The 23298-nt window shown below is 38.9% G+C and overlaps 1 protein-coding gene, 1 long non-coding RNA gene and 1 pseudogene across 2 annotated transcripts in view; 1 reads left to right on the top strand and 2 right to left on the bottom strand.

The window, feature by feature from the left end:
* The window catches only part of LOC121251983, a 30213-nt gene extending 7116 nt beyond the window's left edge, over positions 1-23097 (bottom strand). The window contains exons 1-2 of the long non-coding RNA XR_005938154.1: positions 23076-23097; positions 19480-19506 (exon numbers count right to left, since the gene is read on the bottom strand). This is a non-coding gene — a long non-coding RNA (uncharacterized LOC121251983). The remainder of the gene's footprint in view (positions 1-19479; positions 19507-23075) is intronic.
* LOC121251979 lies at positions 1339-16347 on the top strand (annotated as a pseudogene).
* LOC121251981 (amino acid permease 3-like) lies at positions 20264-22876 on the bottom strand. The gene is made up of 7 exons (XM_041151418.1): positions 22420-22876; positions 22084-22317; positions 21863-21956; positions 21504-21718; positions 21213-21352; positions 20494-21132; positions 20264-20444 (listed from the first exon to the last, which is right to left on the bottom strand). Exons 1-6 carry the CDS (start codon positions 22526-22528, stop codon positions 20497-20499), a joined length of 1428 nt encoding a protein of 475 aa, XP_041007352.1. The 5' UTR covers positions 22529-22876; the 3' UTR covers positions 20264-20444; positions 20494-20496.
* Positions 23098-23298: the final 201 nt, after the last annotated feature.

Raw genomic sequence — 23298 nt, 5'->3', positions numbered from 1 at the left:
TTTAATACTCTCTCAAATATCTATATAAACAAGAGTAATGTTAGTATGCCTCCTAATTTATATTACTCACTTTTTTCTTGATGTGGCGGTGCCATGTGGTTTATTAAAAAAATTATGCTTGAAAATACAAAAAAATAAAGACTACAATTCTAAATTTTCTCTACCTTTTTATGTTTGCCTTTTTAATTTTTTTTAGTAAGCCATGTGGCATTGTGGTGCCACATCAAATGATAAAGCAAGTGGTATAAATTAAGGAGTAACTCAACAAACAATACTGCTGAAGCGAAGCCTTGATGAAGCCAAAATGACCTTTGGGCATAATGTACTGTCTACCCTCCATCATAGGCAATAAGATGATGGATGAGTGAGTTGTAGCTAATGAGATTGGTTTCAGATCTGACTCAGTGCACTATTTGATTATCAAACAAAGGGAAAAAAATTATTACTCTTTTAGCGCACTCATGATAATGGGGACCATGTGATTGTAATTGTAAATTTCACATGAGGGTACCAGAAGGTAGAAAAAGGAAACAAAAAAAAGACTCATTAAAAATATGTACCTTGCAAATAAACAATCATAAAGAATGATTTTTTTATAAAGATGAATGTTATACATCAGTCACTATTTATTCTCACTTTACATCTATAACTTTTAATAGGATGTGCGGTATTTTTTATAAGATGTGGGGGTGGTGAATAATGACTAACGATAAAATTTTTTTCTTTTACAAAAAGAAAAAGAAATAGAGACAAAGAGGGAGAAAGAAAGTGCATTATCTAGTGTTAAGAATAAGAAAGGTGAATGCAGCAAATAAAAATAATTTTGAAAGATTCTAAGGTGCGTTTGGATAGTGGGTCGGAATTAAAGTTAAAAATTGAATAAAATATTATAAGAATATTATTATTATTTTAAAATTTAAAAAAATTGAATTGTTTATTATATTTTATGTAAAAATTTAAAAAAAATTATAATGATGAGATGAGATGAAATAATTTTTTATATTTAAACAAAATCTAATTATAATAAAATAACATGATGAATAAGAAAAGAATATACTAGAAAGATTGTAATACTTGAAACTCTCTTTTATTTTAATTTTAGGCCATAAAATTTATACACAGAAATCATAAGAAATGGTGAATCGGTGTGAAACTTTTTGGTTGTCGGTAAAAGTGAAAAATGAGTTTGGTCCGATTTCATTGTCAAAAATATAAGCTGTAGTTGTACCCAAGATTAGACACGTCATGACCCTCCCATGATCGAGCACACTGTGGATTGCCTCTTTAGACATTTCCATTACCACGAATGGCCGAAAGAAGAAACTTCCAAACAGGGAGAGAGAGAGAGAGTGAGAGAGAAATTAAAGAAATAGACTATTTCAAAAATCGGAGGAGTTGGAGAGCTTGAGACTTTAGAGAGAGAGAGAGAGAGAGAGAGAGAGAGTCTCCACCATCTTCCTTCCTCCCCCGTTCTCCTCCAAACCTCCATTCCTCTCCCCAACATATCAGATCCTTAAAATCCCCTCCAATATTCATCCTCTGATTTTGTTTCCCTTCTCCTCCGGCGGCTTTTCCCCTCCCGATATGAACGACTTCGAGAACCTCTTAACCACCGATTTGGGCTTCAAGCCCCAGGGCAAAGCCGCCCCGATGTCCGCCTCCAAATCCTCCTCCTCTTCCTCTCATCTTAGATCGTCGCGCACTCGTCCCTCCTCCAATTCTTTCGACGATCGCGATTCCCTGTTTACCTCCACCGGACCACAACATAGATCCCATGACTTTGGCTCCGAATTCGGCGATCTCTTCGGTTCCGCGCGGTTCTCCACCAAATCTGAGAGCACGGCAACCACGACGTCTTTTAATTTCGATGCCTTACGCGATTCCGGTGCCCCCAATGTTTCGGCTCCTCCGGTTTACGATAAGCCGGTGTACGACGACGACATTTTTGACGGCGTGCCGGGGCTGAAGAGCTCATCGTCGAGGGCGAAGCATGAAGACGTTTTTGCGTCGGTTTCGGCGTCGTCGGCCAAGGGCAGTGATGCGCTTGATGATCTTCTGGCGGGATTTGGGAAGTCGGAGCGTGAGTCAAAGGGTTCGGGCGTAAGGGGATCGGAGAGAGAGGCTAAGGGTGTGCCGGCAGCTTTCGATGATTTGATACCCGGGTTTGGTGGTACAAGTGCCCCTAGTGAAAGGTAAGGTTTGTCATTTGTGGCCGAGTTTGTTGCCTAATTAAGTTAGACGAGCTTGAATTTTTTAGTTGGATTCACAACCATTTAGCCTTTTCTGGTGGAGTGAAATTAGATTAAGTAACATGATTTGGATATTTATGCGGGTCAATGTTGGATTTAATTTTGTGCGTGGGAAAACTTTGAAAACACATATTTAAGCAGTAAGTCTAAGAGATGACATAGTGGCTTTGTGCTATTGAAATTGAATTAAATAAAGAGGAACTAACGTACCGGGAATCATGAAGTGACTATATGATCTAAGGGAAACAATCTGGGAGTGTGCTCATAAGAATAAGTTCATCGACTAAAGTGTCCAGCCGCTGTGCTTGTTTCCTATTGGTAAGCTGAAGAAGGATTGTGTCTCTGTCTATATCATTAAGTCTAGATATCGCAACAATTGAGTTTATAAAGGATGTCAAGATATGAATGCGTTTATGTGCAAAACAAGGCAGTGCTGTTGGTTCATTTGTGCCATTTTGTGGCTATTGGTCGGCTGTGTGTTTATTCCACGCTGACGATGAATTTGTGAAAATGACTTTTGGTTATAAGGAACTTTAAAGGCCTTGCAAAGGAAGTGTCAGGATAGAACTATTAGGTACAATATACATGCCTGTATAGTGACCTTGGATGTGAATGAGTTTGTTCTTTGGCACAAAAGAGTCACTGAAGAGCCTCTAAAAGTCTTTTATGTGTCTTGTACATGTCATTACATGGTACTCTGTTATGAGTTGACTTTGTTTTTCATAAGTTATGATATGAGTTTAGACATGGACTGACCTTTACTTTGGCATTAACATGCGAGTATATGCCCCATTTCTGTAGTCCCAAAAATATTATAAATGTTAAAAAGCAAAGATTATCTAGAATGGAACAAATGCAGTTACATTCATCGGTATTTTTCCCAGGAACCATTATTATGTATTTATACAAACAAAAAAATAAAAATTCATTGAATCACCAGTATTATGTGATAATTTTTACTCCATAGGTTTGTTTAGTAACTGTTGCTTTGTGGGACTGTGCCAACATTCCTCTATATTTTTGTCCGATGTGTCGGTTGGTATATGTATCAGCAGCATGTTTTTTTACAGGCCAACTTCACAGGCCAGTCGGTCCTCAGAACCATCTGTGAGTGCAGCTAGATCTTCCTCCAATGTGATGGAAGACCCCTTTTATGTATCAGAATCAACTTCCCGTCCTGCCGTTTCATCTCCTGAGCATATGGCCAATCCATTGGAAGAATTCAGTAGATTCAGCAATTCACAAAGCATGAAAAGTGAGGGTTTATATGCTGCTAATGGGGAGTATTTGATGATATGGATCCCTTTAATGGCCTTGGGAAAGCTGTACCAGCATTTTCATCGGAGAGGAAGAGTAGGGTCAAGGACAAGAGCCCTGTAAGGACAGATATGAGCACAAGTTGGAATAGAACTTCCACCAGTAAAGACCCAATTGTGAAAACTTCCGCTAGGAGTTCTGAAACCCACTCACAGAAGAAGCTGCCTGTTGAAAGTGATCAGGAGTCTCATCAGAACTTGTTTGAGATGCCAACATTTTCAATGGATTCTCATAACTCTTTTGGTCAAACAGCTTCTCCCCCTTCCTACGGAAATTCTAGTTCTAACGAAGCAAATACTCAAGTAGATATGTCTCCTAGATCTGAAGAGAAATTGGAATCATCTGATGATGTATGGTTGACCGTATCAGAGATTCCTCTCTTCACACAACCAACAAGTGCTCCACCACCTTCAAGACCCCCTCCTCCAAGACCAGTACAAGTTACAAATTCAAAGGGACGATCAGGTTCCCCTGCTTACACAAATTCAAGAAAGAAGATGAACGAGTATAATTCTTTCCCAAATTCTGCTCAGTACTATCAAGGTCCTAAGTCAGCTCCTATTGCAGCAAGAGAATCAGTTGCATCTCCATTCAATGACCTTGAAGACTTTCCGATGGATAGGAGTCAAGATAATGTTGAAGAACATGCAAATGGTCTTTCTGAAGAATTGGGGATGAACTCTGCTGCTGCTGCCATGAAAGAGGCTATGGATAGAGCTGAGGCTAAATTCAGGCATGCAAGGGAAGTTAGGGGGAGAGAGAGTACAAAATCTGCTAGAAGTAGAGATGCTGTGAAGCTGGAAAAAGACGAGAGAACTATGCAAGATGAGAGAGCACTAAGAGAAAAACAAGAAAGGTTAGACCGTGAACGGTTGCAGTGGGAAAGGGAAGAGGAAGAAAAGGAACAAAAAAGACTTGAAAAAGAGAGGGAAAGGGAGGAGAAGGAGAAAGAACAAAGGAGACTTGAGAAGGAAAGGGAGAGAGCAAGGGAGATTGAGAGGGAAAGGGAAAAGGCCAGACAAGCTGTGGAAAGGGCCACTAGGGAAGCACGTGAAAGAGCAGCTGCTGAAGCTCGTCTAAGAGCTGAAAAAACTGCTGTGGAGAAGGCAAATGCTGAAGCTCGAGAACGTGCTGAAAGGGCTGCTGTCCAGAGAGCCCAAGCTGAAGCTCGTGAAAGGGCAGCAGCAGGGGCGAAGGAAAGAGCTGAAAAGGCTGCAGCAGAAGCCAGGGACAGAGCTTCTGTAGCAAGGGCTGAGGCCGAAGCACGACTAAGAGCAGAACGAGCTGCTGTGGAAAGGGCTGCTGCAGAGGCTCGAGAAAGGGCTGCAGCTGCTGCAAGGATGAACCAACAAAAGAATGAAAATGATCTTGATTCCTTCTTTAGCATGGGTTCTCGAGCTAGTAGTGCACCAAGGCCTAGGGCTAACTCTTCGGTGAGGACCCGAGGTTGAAACCTAAAATTACTCAGTTTTGCAATTTTAAGTTGTTAATTCCATGATTTTATATTTTAGGACCCAGTTTTCGATAGTCAATCTCAGAACAGGCAAGAGCCTGAAGTGACAAGGAAATCTGCTGCAACTTCCTCAAATATCAGGAAGGTGAATCCAACACCAAATTTTGTTGATGACCTTTCTTCAATTTTCGGAGGTAGGTTGTATGCACATTTAGTACTAAAATGGGAATATTTGTGGTTCTCTCCTCTTATTTGGACGGGATGATTGTATTATCATAATTATATATATAAATTTTTTGTCGAAAGCTGCTCCATCATCTGGAGAGTTCCAGGAAGTTGAAGGGGAAAGTGAAGATAGACGAAGAGCTAGGTTGGAACGCCACCAGAGGACCCAGGAGCGTGCGGTATGTGGTCTATCCTGAAACTAATCTATTTGCTTTGCCTAATTATGAGGACCTAATTTTTTTTTACTTACATATATAAACTAATCTATTTGCTTTGAGTTTTTGAAGAGTGAGGTTAATCTACATATTCCTCTATGGTGAGTTTATCATTAGTCAGTTTCTTTGAATTTTTGTTGACTTTTCATGTTAGGCAAAAGCATTGGCTGAGAAGAATCAGAGAGACCTTCAAACTCAGAGGGATCAAGCCGAGAGACATGTAAGTTTTTGTTGTTTCGTTAAAATGTTCTAATTTATCATCTGTTTATACTTGCCTCTTTTCCCAAGTGACTGAGTGGGTTGGACATCAACCGAGGTTGTGACTAAGTTTTTTTATAGGTTTGCGACTAAGTTTTATTTAGGTCATGTTGGCATTATTATTTTTTGATCGATAAACAAATTTTATTAAGCGAATAGGCATAAGTCCAAGTATATGGGACATATACAAGAGCATCACCTGAGTGTGCTAGTTCAGTGATACAAGAAATTCATGAGAACTCATTCCATTGAAATCAATTACAACCGACCAATGAAGTAAAGTATTGAAAAACAATTTCTTAAGCTCATCCATTGATCGCTCTCGATCTTCAAAACTTTTGTCATTTCTTTCCCTCCAAATGCATCACCATAAACAAATTGGAACTATCTTCCATATTGCTGCAATATAAGAGTTACCTTGAAGGCCTCTCCAAGAAGCTAGGAGATCGATCACCCGTCTCGGCATCACCCAAGTTATTCCTGCTCAAGTGAAGAAATCCTTCCATAGGGCCGTGACAATCTCACAATGAAGTAATAAATGATGAACCAACTCCTCATTCTTTTTACACATGAAACACCACTCCATGACAATGATACGGCGTTTCCTCAAATTATCATGTGCGAGTATCTTTTCCAAAGAGGCTGTGCATACAAAAAAGAGTGCCTTTAAGGGTGCCTTTGTCTTCCAAATCTCTTCCAGGGGAAAGGGTTTGTTGTATGTGAATTCATAACTTGATAGAAGGAGTGGAAGATGAACTTCCCTTTCTTGGAATGACGCCATAAGATCTTGTCCTCAACTTCCCCTCTCTTGCAAGTTGAGTATATGAGATGATAGAGCTTCGATATTGTGTCTACTTCCCAATCATGTGCATTTCTAATGAATGTGACATTCCATTGAGGAGCACCATTTGATGTAACTAGCTGGTCAACAATCGAGGCTTCTTTCATTCTTGCTATGCCGTAAAGTTCTGGGTAAGTTTCCTCTATGGCCCTGTCGCCACACCATATGTCATGTCAAAATTTGATTTGAATCCGTCACCCACCTCAAAGCAGGTATTTCCAAAGTACGTATCCCATCCTCTTCTTATGTGCTTCCAAAGCCCCACCCCCTGTGGCCCACTTGCCTCTTTTGAACTCCCCATTCCTCACCATATTTTGAATATATGATATTTCTCCACAAGGTCCCTGTTCTTGATGATATCTCCACAATTATTTGCCCAACAAGGACTTGTTAAAAGCTTGCAAATGCTTGATACCTAGGCCTCATTTTGGTATAGGGGAACATACTGAAGTTTCTTCATGCGTTGAGCCACCTTGGTAGGTAGTGGAAATAATGATAGAAAATAATTCAGCAAGTTGGATAGGGTACTTTTAATCAAAGGGACCCTACCACCTTTGGAGAGGTACAACTTCTCCAACTCGCCAGTTTCCGCTCCATTTTCTCAATCACATCTTCCCAAATTGATTTCGATTTGAATGGGGCACCCAAGGGGAGGCCGAGATATTTCATTGGCAAATGAGATATCTTGCATCCTAGGATGGAAGCCATGCTTGCCATTATTATAGAATTGGAGGTTGGTCATGCCCTTTTACCAGTAATACATCTATTACCTATATAAAAGCTGAAGCAATGCCATCACAGAAGAATGAGCCACATCATCAACCATTTTCATAAATTTTATTATTTATTTATTCTTTTCTGTCAGAAACCTTTTTGTTTCTCAACTTTTCCATCCTCTTGGAAAAAAACCTTTCTTCTCCTGTGATATAAACTGTTCGGTTTCTCAACCTTTCCTCTACTCTTATTGAAAAAGAACATTTCCTCTCCTTTTCAGATAATTGAAAAAACCTTTCAGTTTCCAACTCAGGTGCTTGACTAAAGAGTTCTAGCAATTTAATTATTCCAGCCTGCCCATCATGCGGTTTACGACTAGTACTCAGTACAACTGTGTTCTAATTCCTCTTCCCCATTCAAAAAGAAAAAGGTCATGACTTCATTGATAGAGGTATTACTTCCTCATGTATATGAATGCATGTATTTTTATTTTTTTGAGTGATTTTTATTTTATAAAGCAAGAACTGAACCAAATAATTCTTCCTAGGTCCATTAGGCTGGGATGGCAAACTAACCTGTGTTCATTTACACGCCCTAGATTGTAGGCATGAAGAATACTCATTTATAGTCACTCTACCCATCTATATCAGTTCTACACTCTTTACTTATTAACTTAATCTTACATATTAACTTACTGATCAAAAAACATTTGTATAAGTTGAGTATGTGATTATTAGAAAAAGAGAAAGAACATTGTTCTCCTAGTCCAGAGCTTTCTTGGGAACCAAACAGAAAAATAAAGGAGAGAGTAAAGTCTAGGCTGTGAGAGTGAGATGGAAACTTTTGAAAATTTAACTTTTCTTTCTTTCAAGTAGTGTCGACCATTTTATTTCTTGAAAACCTAAAGCTACAGGACACATCAGCATGAATCTATACTTTGTTTGGTACTTGAAGGAATTTTAGGGGAAATCAATTAAGATCGTTAAAAGTGCATCTTGAGTTGGGTTGTCAAACTATTTGATCCTGAATCCTCCATGGACCTCAATTCAGCATTATTTTTTCATAGTTAAAATAAAATTTTATTAAAATGAGAGAGGTATAGCCCAAGTACATAGGAGGTATACTGTGAGAACACCTAGTTATAAGTTAAGACAGAAATGGATAAGAAAATCATGAAAACAAGCCCCATTGAAATCAATGACAGTAGCCCATGAAAATGGAGTGTTGGAGAAGAACCTCTTTAGCTCATCCAAGGAACTTTCCTTGATCTTTAAAGCAGCAACTGTTTCTCTCCATCGAAAGGCACCCCATAAGATATAGAGGGATCATTTTCCACACAACAGCAATTAGGGGGTTATTCTGAGGACCTCTCCAACATGCCAAAAGATCCACCACCCTTTTGGGTGTTACTCATGCCAATCCGGTGCTAATAAAGATGTCATCCCACAAGATTCTTCCACCTCACAATGTAATAATAAATGATTCACAGTTTCACCAATTTTCTTAAACACAAAACACTAGTCACTAACAAAAAACCCACGTCTCCTCAGATTATCGATTCTAAGGGTTTTCTCAAGGGAAGTAGTCCAGCCAAAGAAACTACCATTGGGGGCACCTTATATTTCTAAATGCACTTCCAAGGAAAAGGGTTGTGGTTCTGATTCGTCTGAACCTTGTACAAGGACCGAACTATGAGTCTCCAACTCCCAGCATGAATCCAGATCAGCCTATTTGCCTCAACATTACCCATGTTCATTTTTTTTTATAGGTAATCAAGAAGTTTTATTCATAATAGAAGGCGAAGTCCAAGTACACAAGAACATCACCCATGTTCATAGTGTGCAAAAAGCTGAAAATTTCAGAAATGGCATGTAGTTCCCAATCCTGACGCGGTCTAAGAAAACAAGCATTCCACTGAAATGAGCCACTAGAGCTGTTGCCACCAAAGCCTCTTCATCGTGTGCAATCCGATAGGGTGTATGAAATGCGATCGTGAGGGCCCCATCTCCACACCAAGTATCATGAAAAAAACATACTCTACAGCCTTCCCCGACCTCTGCAATATTTAGAAAAACCCTCCCATCTATATCTAATGTTTCCACAGCCCAACCCCATGCACACCCCTAATGTCATTAGAACATCATCCCCCCCTATTGCTCCGATACTTGGAGTCTGTTGCAACTCTCCACAGAGCAAATGCGCGTGTTTGGGATCTCTCTTACTCCATAAAAAATGACTCTCTTCCGAGTTCATTCTTTTTCTTTCCTTTTGTGTGTAAGAAACTCAGAGAGATGGTGTGAAAACTAAAACCCGGGCTATGGTAAGGAGTTTATCGTATAAATTAAATAATATCTTTCTTTTCTTCCCTTTTACCAAACCGGAAAAATAATTCATTTTTTCTAAGTCAAAATTTATTAATATTACTAGGTGTAACCAAGTACACTGGGTGTATACAAAAGAGAACACCTAATCCATAATAGAGAACCCCTAATGAACAATAAGTCCATCCAATATACACCAAGCTCGATTGGGACAAAACGCGCCTCACCACAGCAAAGCAAATAACTGTAACTATCCCAACCCCTTGTTTCCACAAAAAAGACTCCACCCGAAACTCCCTTAGAAGCTAAATAGGACCATTCTACATACTGCACCCTACATACTACACCCAAAACTAATACTCCACCCCTTCCTACGAGGATGGAGGAAGGCTTCATAACACAACTGGTCCTGCCCTCCCTCTAGTCCTCCCTTGACTTGAATTACCTCCCTTAGCATCGTAGTTGATTGTCCAAGTAAGACGCTTTAACTCCCTACTCTCTTAAGTCCTAATTTCATTGCAAATAAGTGACTCGCCTCAATAGCAGTGAGTAGTGCTGTGAATTGGTCATCTAATCCTCCACATGTAATCCCCACACATTGCTGTATTTCGTAGCCTTTTGCAAAACCCAATCCTATGATGAACCAGCTAACGGAGGAAGAGATAGCCGAACATCATCTTCCCCAGACTCAGCTCCCAACTGTATATCAGGCCCTAAACATTTATCCTCGCAAGACATCAACAAGAAGCCCAAAATTTCCTTTGCAACATCCCCTGCATTCAAATTGCCGTACCTCCTTAGCATTACCCTTGTTGTTGTCACAAGGTTCCTGAAGAGATATTGACAAATTGGTTCTCTCCGTCATGAGTGGTTAGGCCATGGCCACCTTTGGAGGTTCTGGGTTGGCGGCAAACCCATAAAGTTCCTTCACCTATAGGTGTCGTCGGCGAGAACTGGAGATGCACCACCTCCCGACAATCCTTTTTGTGCCACTTCGATAGACACTACATCTCCCTCAGGCCTCGGCATTACACCATTTTCCTTTAGCTCTGGTGTGGGTGTCCTCATTTCTTCGAGGAGAATGCTGACCAGGGGTGTAACACTGACCATCAGCCTTTTCTGTGTCACCCATGGTGAAGGGCATTCCATTTCAGCTGTCTCTACACTGATACCCGACGCAGAACCCACTTCAAATGATCTGGTTTTCCTTTTGACCCGCCACAATCTTTTGGATCTGGTTATAGGGACTAGGCTGAACCTGACTTTCTGTTTTCCTTTATTTGATTTTAATGGATTCAGGCCTATCTTGAACTCCCTCTTATTGGGCCTTACAATTCTGTTACCTCCTGCTGAAAGCAAGTATATTTTCGTAGATAAAACAAAAGCAATCGCTGCCTCCAACTTGACAAGCTGGTTTTTCATGTCCTTTTATGTAATGTGCATCTCTCTTTCAATCATATTACCATAGTCAAACTCCTTCGGCTGGTTCTAACCTTGCGTGGTCTGCATAGTCTCCAGTCCACTTTCACAGTTCCCCTTCTTGCCCCTGGAATCAAATTGAGTAACCGAAGCGTGACCCATCTTCAGAGCTGCTGCATACGATCGCCTTGCCACCACGTTGTGTTTGGGTTTGTTTGTTTCAACTCCAAATTAATGTTTTGATGACGGAATGTCTTCTCCTGGCTTTCCCTCCGTGACCCATCATCAAGATTTGAGAAAAACAGAGCGGCGACTCTGCGTAGCTTGACAGAAAATTTCTGCAACCCAGCCCTTCATACCCTTTTGGAATGACTAGATCACTCCGCCTCGCTCCTCCACCATATTTGGTAATAGTTAGATATCACTATGTATGTTGGAGCCTCGTTGAGCCATGAAGGCTCTATTTCCTTTGCGCAAGTGTTTTGTGAATTCCAAGTTTCTCTCCGCCTGTAACATTGCTTCCACCATAACCACCAGCCACCCTATACCGCTACGACCCATAGCTATAGACCTCCAAACCCTGCTGCTCTTCTCCATAATTTTTATTGAGGACCTCCATGTTTCTGGTGAAAGGTCAAAAACCTTTAATTCTACCCAAAAGCGCACAAACTGACCCGTCTCAATTAGACCTTCGATTTCAAATGCAAAGGCTCCCTAAGCTCCGTTCCTCTTCATTGCCGCAAAAGAGAGCTTCAACAAGGAGAGAGATAGAGCATTGCAGATCTGAACTCCCAGCGATGCAGGAAGCTTTTTCTTTCAGCGCATATCTGTGTATCACTACGTTCTCTGTCTGAGTGTGGAGAGCTTTGACAACGAGAGAGATAGTTGTGGGTCTAAACTCCTAGTGAGACAGTAAGGCTTCGATTGGTTCCTAAACCCATCTCAACTTATCATTACAACTTTTTCAAATTCCAACACAAAATATAATAAACAATTATATTTTTTCAAATCCCAAGATAATAATAATATTAAAAATTAATATTCTAACAATATTTTATCATCTCAACTCAACTCAACTCAGTTCAACATCCAAATACAGCCTAAGTTTCGTCGGTTCAGATCTGTGATTTACCAACGTTCTCTCCACTAAAGGCCCGACGAGAGATAGATTCTGTCACTGGGGAAGATCTTGACGCTGGGAGTACTCCCAAAAGAGTCGCCGGATGCCATCAACTCTTTCTGTGGCGACATCGCCAATGGAGCCGTCAACTGTATGCGACACCACGCACTTAGGGCTCACGGGGCTCACTTCCCGGAAAATAATAAAAACTGACTACACTTTTTATATAAAATGTCAATGGCTGGGTGCCCACACTGAATAAATTGGTCAGGGTGTTAGTATTAGTCTATCAATTAAATGGGTAAATGGATATTCATGTACCCAACCCATTTATGACCCATCTATCCCAGCTAACCTTCCTGTTTAATATCCCTACTTTGTCCCATTGTTGTTGTTTTCAATTGATGGCATATTTATGTAATTTTGAAAAAATTGTTATACAGTTGCTGTATTTTGTTATCTTCATTCAATGTGTTTCATATACTTCATATTTTCGTTCATATTACTTCATTCCTTTGTGTCTTAGATGCTATGATACACTGAAACTCACATGAAATTACTGCAGTAAATATTCATTGTGTAATCCTGTTATGCACTGATTTCAGAGGATTGCTGAAACCCTGGATGCTGAGATCAAGCGTTGGGCTGCAGGGAAAGAGGGCAATTTGCGTGCTTTGCTCTCGACTTTGCAATATGTATGTTTTTGTGTTCTACAGTTCACTTATTCTTATACGTTTCTCATATAACATCATTTGATGCCTACAAGTCTTTTAGCCTGTAGCCCCTTTGTACATTATACGTGTGCATATGCTTGAGTTTGTAACATATAGGTGCCACACTGTTTTGCATTTTTAAAATCTCTGTGCTCAGTTCTTTCTTTAAAAATGTTGGTCTGCATTCCTTTAAATGTTTTTTATTTGTCAGTTGTTTTAACATATTGGTGCTACCTTTGTGCTTTAATTAAACTTAGGCTGCGTTTGATTCCCAAGCTCAGCTGAGTTCAGTCTAATTTTAAGCTGAGTCTAACATCCAAACACTTAACTCTCAAATTACTAAACTCATCTCAACTCAAAACCTTCTTACACTTAGGAGCAACAACCTTTTCCAACTTAAAACATCTTTATACGTGGGACCCACAAACCTTTTTCAATTTTCCATAAAAGGTACTAGAACTATCTTAACATCTAAACACACTTTAAACTCAATTTAGATGGACCCCACATAACTCTCTCCACTACTCAACTCACTACTATTCATAAAGAACTCAGCTCAGCTCAACATCCAAGCGCAGCCTTAACGGGCTAAATCTTCATGAATTTGTTGCATCTTTATCTTCTTCTAGATAGGCATCTCTTTTGTATACTTCTTGTGTATTTGGCACTTTTTAATAAAGAATTATTACTTTATAAGAAAATAAAATAGGCTTATAAAAAGAACTCTCTTTGCTAAGTTGTAGCCAATGAGGTGTTCAAACAGCACACCCTCCTTCATAGGAACAGGATGGAGGGTGAGGTCTTGGGTTCAATAACCATTAACCACTAGGTTTAGGACCATTTAAATGGCCATGTTTAAATCATGGCCAACTTGCTGCTACTTATATTATTTTAGGTGTTTTGATACAACCAGAATTTGTGATCTACTTAGACTACTTATGTTGAGTTTAGGGGTTTGATTGTTGAATGCTCTCTCCCCTGTATATGCTGTTTAAGATGGTTTGGGGAAATAAAACAATTGAATTTGAAGCTTATTTGTCCTAGATTACTTGTAGTGACCTGCCGATGGCATTCATCGAAACTTGGGGGATCAATGAGATATTGAAAAATTTTTCTTGGGATGATTCAGTCTTAGTGTATGGTCATGTTTCTCTTTCCTTTGGCAGTTCTGATTTTTTTTTTTTTTAAACTAAGAATGTCAGTTTCATCAACAACGCAAAAGAGCTGCAACCCTAGTACTTAGGAAGTGTACTAGAGAGAACACCTGATTAGGGAGAAGGAAAAATAAGAATTCATAAAATCTAGGAAAGTAAAACAGCAGGGACTATTATCAGTAGTCATCCAAATGCAGTTGGTTAGCATGGTGACTTGTAGTTCTAATACCGGCCTCTCTTAATTTCAAAATTATCAGAATTACACTCCTTCTAGATACACTACAATCCACATTAAGCATAAGCAAGCCATCCACCGAATCTCTGAGTTGCTTTGGCTTCCAAACTTCCTTCTCCAACATGGCAACAACTCCATCTTTGATACAGGATATTCTTCTTCTCCTCTCTCTCCTTCTCTTCTTCATTACCTTCTTTCTTCTCTTCATTATTTTCTTCTCTTCATTATTTTCTTCTTTCATGCAGTGCATGCCCTGAAAAGTGTGATAAGAAGGAAGTTTTTTATTTGAAATTAAGAAGTTGAGGGCTACATGATACTTAGCTTTTAGCTGAACGCCTTCAATACATCATTGATCATTACTTCCAATATTATATTTGTGGACATTACCATTATTTTCAGTTGGGTCATATCCAGAGCAACTTAGATATTGGAGTATTTTGTTTTTCTTAGAAGTTCCTTTGGTTTAAAAAATCTGTTTAGGAAAGCACGAGTTGGTATTGGTTGCGGTGGTTCAAGATATATGGGAGATTGCTCATACTTAATGTTGTAAGGTCAGACTGCTGCAAACAATTTTTGTGGTTTACCTCAAGCTATTTTGGTTTAGAATTTTGAGGGTAAGAGCAAGAGTATGGAGAGAAGATTGTCAGGCTAAACCAGAACCTACACTCACAGGGTAGTTATTGTTGTCTCTTAAGTTTTTGCTATTCTGATGGATGGGTTTTAGGAGGTAAGTTATAATTCAATAGTGTCATAATTACTAATTGCTCTAAACTTGTTACTGATTTGATGAACTGGATTTCTTTCAGTGAGTTTTATATTTCCTACATGTTGTAAGTTAGTATATAGCTTATATCATAAGAAAAAAGGTTAGTATTGCTTGTCCTATTGTTTTGTAATTGTTGACCTTTATATTGACTGTATTCTCTTCTCTGTATTGATCAGGTGCTCTGGCCAGAATGTGGTTGGCAGCCCGTTTCTTTGACTGATATGATCACAGCGCCTGCAGTTAAAAAGGTCTATAGGAAGGCAACGTTGTCCATCCACCCTGATAAGGTGCAACAAAAGGGCGCCACTCTTCAACAAAAATATGTTGCGGAGAAAGTGTTCGATCTCCTTAAGGTACTTAATATGGAATCCATCTAGATGGTTTTAATGCCCATTTTCTAATGAGTCTTCCTGGGTACACAAAGGGAAGAAAACCACAGGGATTGACCATGGTCCGTACAGCTATATAGAGATTTGGGAATCCTTGACTTTTCAGTGTTTGTGTACATATCTTTTGCTAGTAAACTGGTCAAACATTGAGTTCATTATGTGCATTATGACTGGAAGAAACTAAACAACCACAGGGTATTGGAGCTGCTGCTTACGTAGCAATGATGCATATGTCATTTCCATGAATGTTTTGCTTTCAGTCACCATCATTAATGGAGAACTTCCATTATGTAATTCGCATAGATATTCAACTTGTGTTCTTAAGTCAACTCCAAACTCCGAAGGCACATTTGCTGAGTGGAAGCACTTCAATTTTGGTTCCATTGATTATTGTTGGATATGTTAATAGTACCCTTTGTTTCATTTTGTTGGGCTTGGTTTTCACGAAACAATTTGATAATATTGTCACAGGAAGCTTGGAATAAGTTCAATTCAGAGGAGCTTTTTTAAGTTTTTGTGTGGGATTTTCACTTGACATTAACTGATCAGTGGGTGACTGCATTTGCTGGGAAGGGAGGCTGACATCTATTCTGGGACTTCTCTCTCTAGAGTTGCCGAATTTTGATCGAAGCCGACACGTATCTACTGAGACTGAAGGAGGGCTTGGTTTGGTTAGCAACTGAGATGCCTGCATGGTTTTTATACTGTGCCATTCTTGATATTCATCCGGGTGTTATGGGTTCTCCAGGTTGTGTTTGAAGTTCAGAATTGGCTAAGTTGATGTACAATACCAATATCTGCCAATCTCATTCTGTCAAAAGGCCATTCTATATATATTTTTTTGTTAGTTATTTTTATTATTATTATGATTTTTTTTTAACCTCTGTGATATAGTACGATTCATTGATATTAAACATGAAGAACAAGCCAGTGTGCTATCGAGTTGAGAATTTGATCATCATAATGATCTTGTGTATATTGCTTTTGTGAATGCTGCCTTGTTTGAAATTTTCTGTGTTTTTGCAATACATCTCTAAATTAATTTAGCTTGATTTGACAAGAAAAGAGAAATACACAGGAAAAAACTAAAAGGAATATTTAATAATTTTTTCAGATTTCTTAGCTCTTGTGTAATATTATATATAATTGTACTTATATATTAGCAGCCTCTTTAATTTGGATGGGGATCGATAAGTGAATCTTTTTTGTTACAGAACTATAATTCCTACGTACAACGTATTTGCACGTACGACTCCAAAGTTGACAAGCTTTGGTGATTTTTATCATTATGTAACTGCAAATATCCGATTAGGAAATTATGAGATATTACCAGTTATAAGTTAGAGATCAATTAAATTCATAATCTTAAAGTTTGCTAAGTTATTGTGGAGTACATACAAATTAAGTCTGCATGCGCTAGTAGTACTGTACCTGCGTACGTAGCTATATATATCTATATAAATAATATTATTTTGGCTGCCTGAAACATATCGTTCAAATGACTCTCTTGACGTAGTACTGTACCACTAGGATTGAACAAAAATTGACGCAACCGGCCGCCATCGACGGGAACTGACCGGTAAGATTGTTCATCCAGGTCGGATTTTTATCTGACCCGGTCCGAAACCCGGATAACCGGGTTCCGGCCATTCGGGCCAGAACCCGCATCACTCCTAACCGGCCCAACCCGGGCCGATTATAGTATTACATCCGGGTACCGGATTTTAACCCCGGTATCCGGTTTTAATAACCCAAAAAAAAACTAAGCCTAACTAAGTTCCCATTGGCTAAATCTTATCCTCACTTCTCTCCTTTCTCTCTTTTCCCCTCGAGCCATGAAAGTTTGAAACCCTAGCCTTCTCCTTCAAGTTTTGCCGCCGTCTCTCTCTCTCGCCATCGCCGTTGGCCAGACTTCCGATCGGTAAGTCTCTCTTCTCTCTCTCTCTCTCTATGAGCAATGCATCTGGACAAATCTTATGTGGGTATAGAGTATATGCCGTTATTTTTCTAGATTTTCTCTCTTTTGTTAAACATGGGTTTTTTTTTTTTTTTAAGTTTTTGAGGGTTTACGTTTTTGTTCTCTCTTTGTAGATTTTGAGTTTGTTTTGATGAGAATGTTTGAATGTTTGAGGAGTATTTTTATGGGTTAGATCCTCGTGCCATTATCTTCATCCGTGGGTATGTTTTCTTCTCTCTATATGTTTTGTTCTCTGTTTGTTGATTTTGAGTTTATTTTGTTTATTTCGACGAAGGTCTTGTGAGATTCAATTCTTTCTCTTTAGCTTTGTTTTTAGAAGATTTGCTATTGTCGGTGAAAATTTTGAAGTTGAATTTAATAGATATGAAGTAGCTACTCCATATATATTATAAACATGGTTATTCGATTGTGATGTGTTTTAGACTTTGGGGTGAAAGTGATAGATTAATGTTTTCTTAGATCTCCTCTTTTTTCTTTAACATGGGTCGTTTTTTACTACTGATCTGCCCAGATCTTAAGTTACTCGTAGACCCTTTCCCTGTTCTAGCACGTCTGGGCATGGAACTCTCTCTCTTTTGTGTGTGTGTACGTGTCTTGGTATGGGTTGTTTTCTTGAGAGCCAAACAGAATGACAACAATTCAGCTTTTAGATGGAAGTCAGCATGAATATAAACTCAAAATGCATATTACTCTATAGTTTATCCAACTGAAACAAGGCCTCATGTCTTAAGTTGTGTTGGCTACTCGATGAGGAAAAGCCTCTATCGAGTAAGTTTTCTAGTTTTTAGGGCCAGATCTTCCAAGGTTTGGGAACAAATCCTACGCATCATACACCAAATATATCACCCAGTAATGAAACTTTACATAGCGTACCAACTATATAAACAGATTGACCTGTGTACAGAGAGACAGAGAGAGCATAAAAATAATTATGCATTTCAGAACAACTTAAAAGAGTCATTCATAAAGACATTATACAGAATGAGGTTGCAACTTACAGGCTTCTGGACCATTGTTTGCAGTACTGAGAGAAAAAAATGTAGACTTTTCCAGTCTGAAAAGTCTTTACAAGGGTTACAAGTTACAACTTCTCATTATTGATTTAAAAATGAAACTCAGTGATCAATATCTTTTTTTTTTAGTCCATCACTAAACAGATCTTCAAAGATATTGTATCTCAGTTCAATTTTCTACTGGAATCTATGCTTGGTATTGTCACATTTTTTTTTACATGTATCTATCTTGCAGAAAAAAAGATAGAAGATAACCTAGCTAGGATGAAACAATTTGTGTTAGGCAAGCTTGGAAAAGTTCCTGATGAAATATCAACAAAAGCTTCTTTGGGGAGCTTTTTTGGTGTGAGATTAATTCACTGATGGGAAGACTGTGCTGCTGATTTTGTAACTCATTTCTTGTAATTTTGTGTTTGGTAGTGTAATTTATAAATACCAATAGTGTAATATGTAGTGGATTGTATTGTGATGCATGCATAGATGAATATTGGATTTGTTTTTTTTTTTTTACATGCATTTAGTATTTTTAGAACACAAATAAAATAAAGGCTTTCATGAACTTGACTTCTTAGAAAAAAATTTAATAAAATAAAGGCTTGTACTTAAAAAAAAAAAAATGGGTACAACTCGGAACCAACCTAGATCCATCCGAGTTCCGGCCCGGGTCTGACCCAGACCAATTCGACCCGGGTTAGAACCTGGATGAACACCCCTACTGACCGGCCATGTCAGAAACTTGCCGGCGTGCGGTGGAAAATTCAAGGAACCGACGTTCAGCGGTTCGGTCCTGGTTTGAAGCAGGGCCGAACCGCTGAACCGACCGATAAAATAAAACTATATATATATTTTTAATATACACTAATCAAAACGACGCCGTTCCACTTAAGTTTAAGTGGAACGGTGTCGTTTTTCACCTAAAAGTATACAAAACATAACAGAAATGAAGGTGTTTGGTACTAAACCAAACAACGCTATTTTATTTAACACGTATGGAAAAAAAAAGTACGTATGAAACGACGCTGTTCTACTTAAATGAATGGCGTCGTTTCGAGATGGGGTCATCTTCTTCCCTAGTCATCTTCTCCCCCGCGTTTTACACCTCTTCAACTCTCTCTCTCTCTCTATTCTCTCAGAAGAATCTTGTCGCTAGGAGAACTGAACTCCGACCGAGAACCGCCTCAATCGGTTTCCTCCTCCTCATCGATCGGTTACCGTCGGTTGTTCTACCCAATTTTCTCTCATCGGTCGACGTCGGTTTTGTCCAAAAATCACGCCAAATGGGTTGGTTTTCACCCCTAAGTACCACCATGTAATGTTTAGATGACTCTCTTGATGTGGTACTATACCACCATGTAATGCCATGTGATCTATTAAGAAAAAAAAATTAAAAACACACATACAGAAGGGGTAGAGGAAACTTTAAATTTCAATATTTCCCTTTTTTGCATTTTCGAACGTCCTTTTTATTTGAATATATTTTTGTATTTATTTTTATTTTAATTTAATAAAAAATAACATAGAATTACGTGGTGGTGTCATGTGATCGAAAGAGTCATCTGAGCGGTTAGTGTCAGATGGATATATATATATATATATATATATATATAAATATATATGCTGTATTAAGCATTGGTCATCACAACATGAGTACTGCTTGTTTTTAATTCTAATCATTTGAATGATAATAATTTCGTTGAACAATTAATATGCCAGCTATATAATAATATAATACTCACACTAAAAACTCGGCTGTACTGCTACTGCCACTGCTACTGCTACATGGAACTGAATTCAAGTAGCCAGGGTTTATGTTTTGGATTTGACTAATAATTACATACATACATATATATTAATGGCGTACTACAAAGTAGATCAAATCGCCCTTTAAAAGACTGACATGAATTAAACAACAAAGTACTTGTACTACTTTTAACCACACCCATGAACACTAACAACATATATAATCAGCTTCCTTCATAAAGTACTGGAACTGGTGAAATATATGATCGATCTTTTTTTTGCCTTCTTTTTTCAATGATGAGATATTGATCCAAAAGACTGCCAGAAAACGATCATCAGAAGCATGCAGATTGAGTTATTTTAGAATGGCCTGTAGCTAGAACGTGGCCTTAAGGTCGAGCATGACGCCGGCAATTGAACCGGCAGCCGCGGCAATCGATATTGTAAGGCAAGCGATACTCAACATTTGGAGACATATCCATCTATTGCTCCACTTTGGTATCTTCTTCTGTGCAATATACATCTCCACCGGAAAATACACTGTTAAAGGCCAAAACCCAAGTGCCCCAAGAATTCCCACAACATCATTGAAGAAGGGAAGCAACATTGCTATAATGGTGGTTAAGATCACGAAAATGGTTCTCCAAACCAAACGGAACAGGTTTAGGTTATATGGGTGAAAACCAGGGACGGGGATTGCAATTTCCTTGGTGATGAATTCACTTTCAGGCCATTTTTGTTGAGCTCTTTTCTCAATGAAGGCAAAGAGAGGTTGGCAAAAAACTTGATATGCTCCCACCAGATGGATTACTATGGCAGCATTGGCAATATCAAGAAGCCAAAATGGATTGTAGAAACCAAAACCAGTGAGGAGATTTCCAGGTGTGAGGTTACCAAAAGCTGCATATCCCATGCAGCCACATAGCATGTAAAATAGGGTCGTTACTCCAACGCTAAGTACGGTAGCCTTCTTCATTGTCTTTGCTTCTGATGGTGGGGATTTGATGGTGTCCTGTGTAAAGGATAGATTAAAATATAGGTTTCAAACCCTTTTTTTTTTCCCTAATTCTAACGAAGAAAGTATATAAATACCTGGATTTCAATAAGGATAACAGAAAATGAGTAAGCAAAGGCTATGTTGCCTAGAGCCTGAAAACTCCTCCAGAGCTTTTGGGTTTGAGTCACGGTATTAATGCTTATTCCGGTAAGATTGCCCCTTAAAGTTCCTGTATCTGCTCATTATAAGTAAAGAACAACCTTATATTAAGAGTATTAGTTTGGTATATGTGTGTGTGTGTGTGTGTGTGTGTGTGTGTGTGTGTGTGTGTGTGTGTGTGTATATATATATATATATATAACTGATCATGAAGCGATGATCTCAACCTGCAACTTTGGAAATTCCAAGTCCTAGACCAATTAAAGAATAGGTAAAAGACATGACAGCGGCAACAATTGATAGCCACCATATTTGATCGAAGTCCGGGATTTGAGAAAACACGATTTCGGTTACTCCAAACAATATCATGTATGGATTGCTCGACATGTGACATGGGTTGTCTCCTCCACTCTCATGAAAGCAATTAGACCGCTTGATCGCCCTGTGCATGTCAGTTAACATCAAACGAAATCATTAGTATAATCGAACATTAATTTCCAAGTAATTAGACTATAATGATGATATAATATAAGTAGATAAACAAAAAAGAAAAAACTGCTGCTAGGATAACGTATATTTGACTCACATCATACTTATAGATGCTGCTATAGTGTATCCAATGGCTATTCCAAAAATATTCAGATACTGAATAAGTCCACATGCCTTGACCTTAGCTCCACCTGAGAAAGATTAATACTACTTCTATATTGAAAGATCCTCATGAAGACCAGTACTGACTGTATATATGTGTGTGTGTGTGTGTGTGATTGAAATACTATATATTGAAGTTCTCGACTTTATATATACCAAGAATGGACCGGACTGCGTCCATGTAAGTATAGTTTCTCTTGCCGGAGACAGGGTCACCGGCACGGTAACAATCTGCGAGCAATGATGAAGTGTAGTAACTGAAGAAGGAGAACAAGAACATGACAGCAGGGCCAGCAATCCAACCTAGCTGAGCTATGGCCCAGGCTAAGGAAAGCACCCCAGATCCAATAACTGCTGTTATTATGTGAGCACTTGCAGTCCAAAGAGTCCCTGGTCACGAATATAATATATATAATATAAAAAAAGATTTGAGATTTTAAAGAAGCAGAAATTAAGAACTCTGAATTGTAGGCCGCTAGGGAAGATATTTACCTGTTCGTTTGAGACGGCCATCGTCGTCATTGTCAAAGCATTTGGAGCCACTCTGAGGAAGAACGTCTATGGAGACGTCAAAAACTTCGTGGTGGTGGTTCTCCCCCATATTTGATTGAACAGATACAAAACAGAGAAGATAATCGTGAGAAACAAAGAAGCGCGCTGTTGGAAATGGATTTTTTTTTTTTTAACTGTGATTAATTTTTCTTTCCAATTTGAAATAAAGGAGAGTTTAATATGGATGAGCAGCTAGCTAGGAGGTTGGCCAAGACGGGTAGGTCTCACTTGCATTCAAAACCTAAGCCAAAGAGAGACACTCATGATGTAGTTGATTTGTATGCTCGCGCTACCCAATCCCAAACCCCAGGCATGCATGCATGCAGAAGAGAGAGATCAGAGCGAGAAGCAGAACAGTTTGGAAGAAGAGGAAAGGGCGGAGTAGTACAGAGAAAAGGAATGGAGGGAAAGGAGTGACGAAACTAGAGTATATGTAGCAGCTTTTCATGATGTGGAAAAAGAAAAATTATAAAGAAAGCATGATCCCGAGATCCAATATGACTGGCGGGTATAGTCGAAGACCCACCCCATGTCCCCAGTACATTAATCTTTCAAGCGCCCCCATCAAACCCATGAAAGAAAATATTTAGGTCAACTCTCTCTCTCTCTCTCTCTCTCTCTTCTTGGTTATTTCAGGATCATCTAGTGGCCGTAAATTCTGCATGTGAATTAATGCATGTACGTATGTAACATGGAGTGCTTATATTTATATATATCCGGAGAAGTGATATATATATAGGGCCATGCATATTGAACCTAATTGGCATGGGAAGTACTCATATGTCTAATTTGTGATTCCTCGATCGCATGCCTTCCAAA

This window comes from Juglans microcarpa x Juglans regia, chromosome 2S (assembly GCF_004785595.1).
Source record: "Juglans microcarpa x Juglans regia isolate MS1-56 chromosome 2S, Jm3101_v1.0, whole genome shotgun sequence".
NCBI lineage: Eukaryota > Viridiplantae > Streptophyta > Magnoliopsida > Fagales > Juglandaceae > Juglans > Juglans microcarpa x Juglans regia.
Note: the sequence above shows the minus strand (reverse complement) of the source record. Positions and strands in the feature narration are given on the sequence as shown.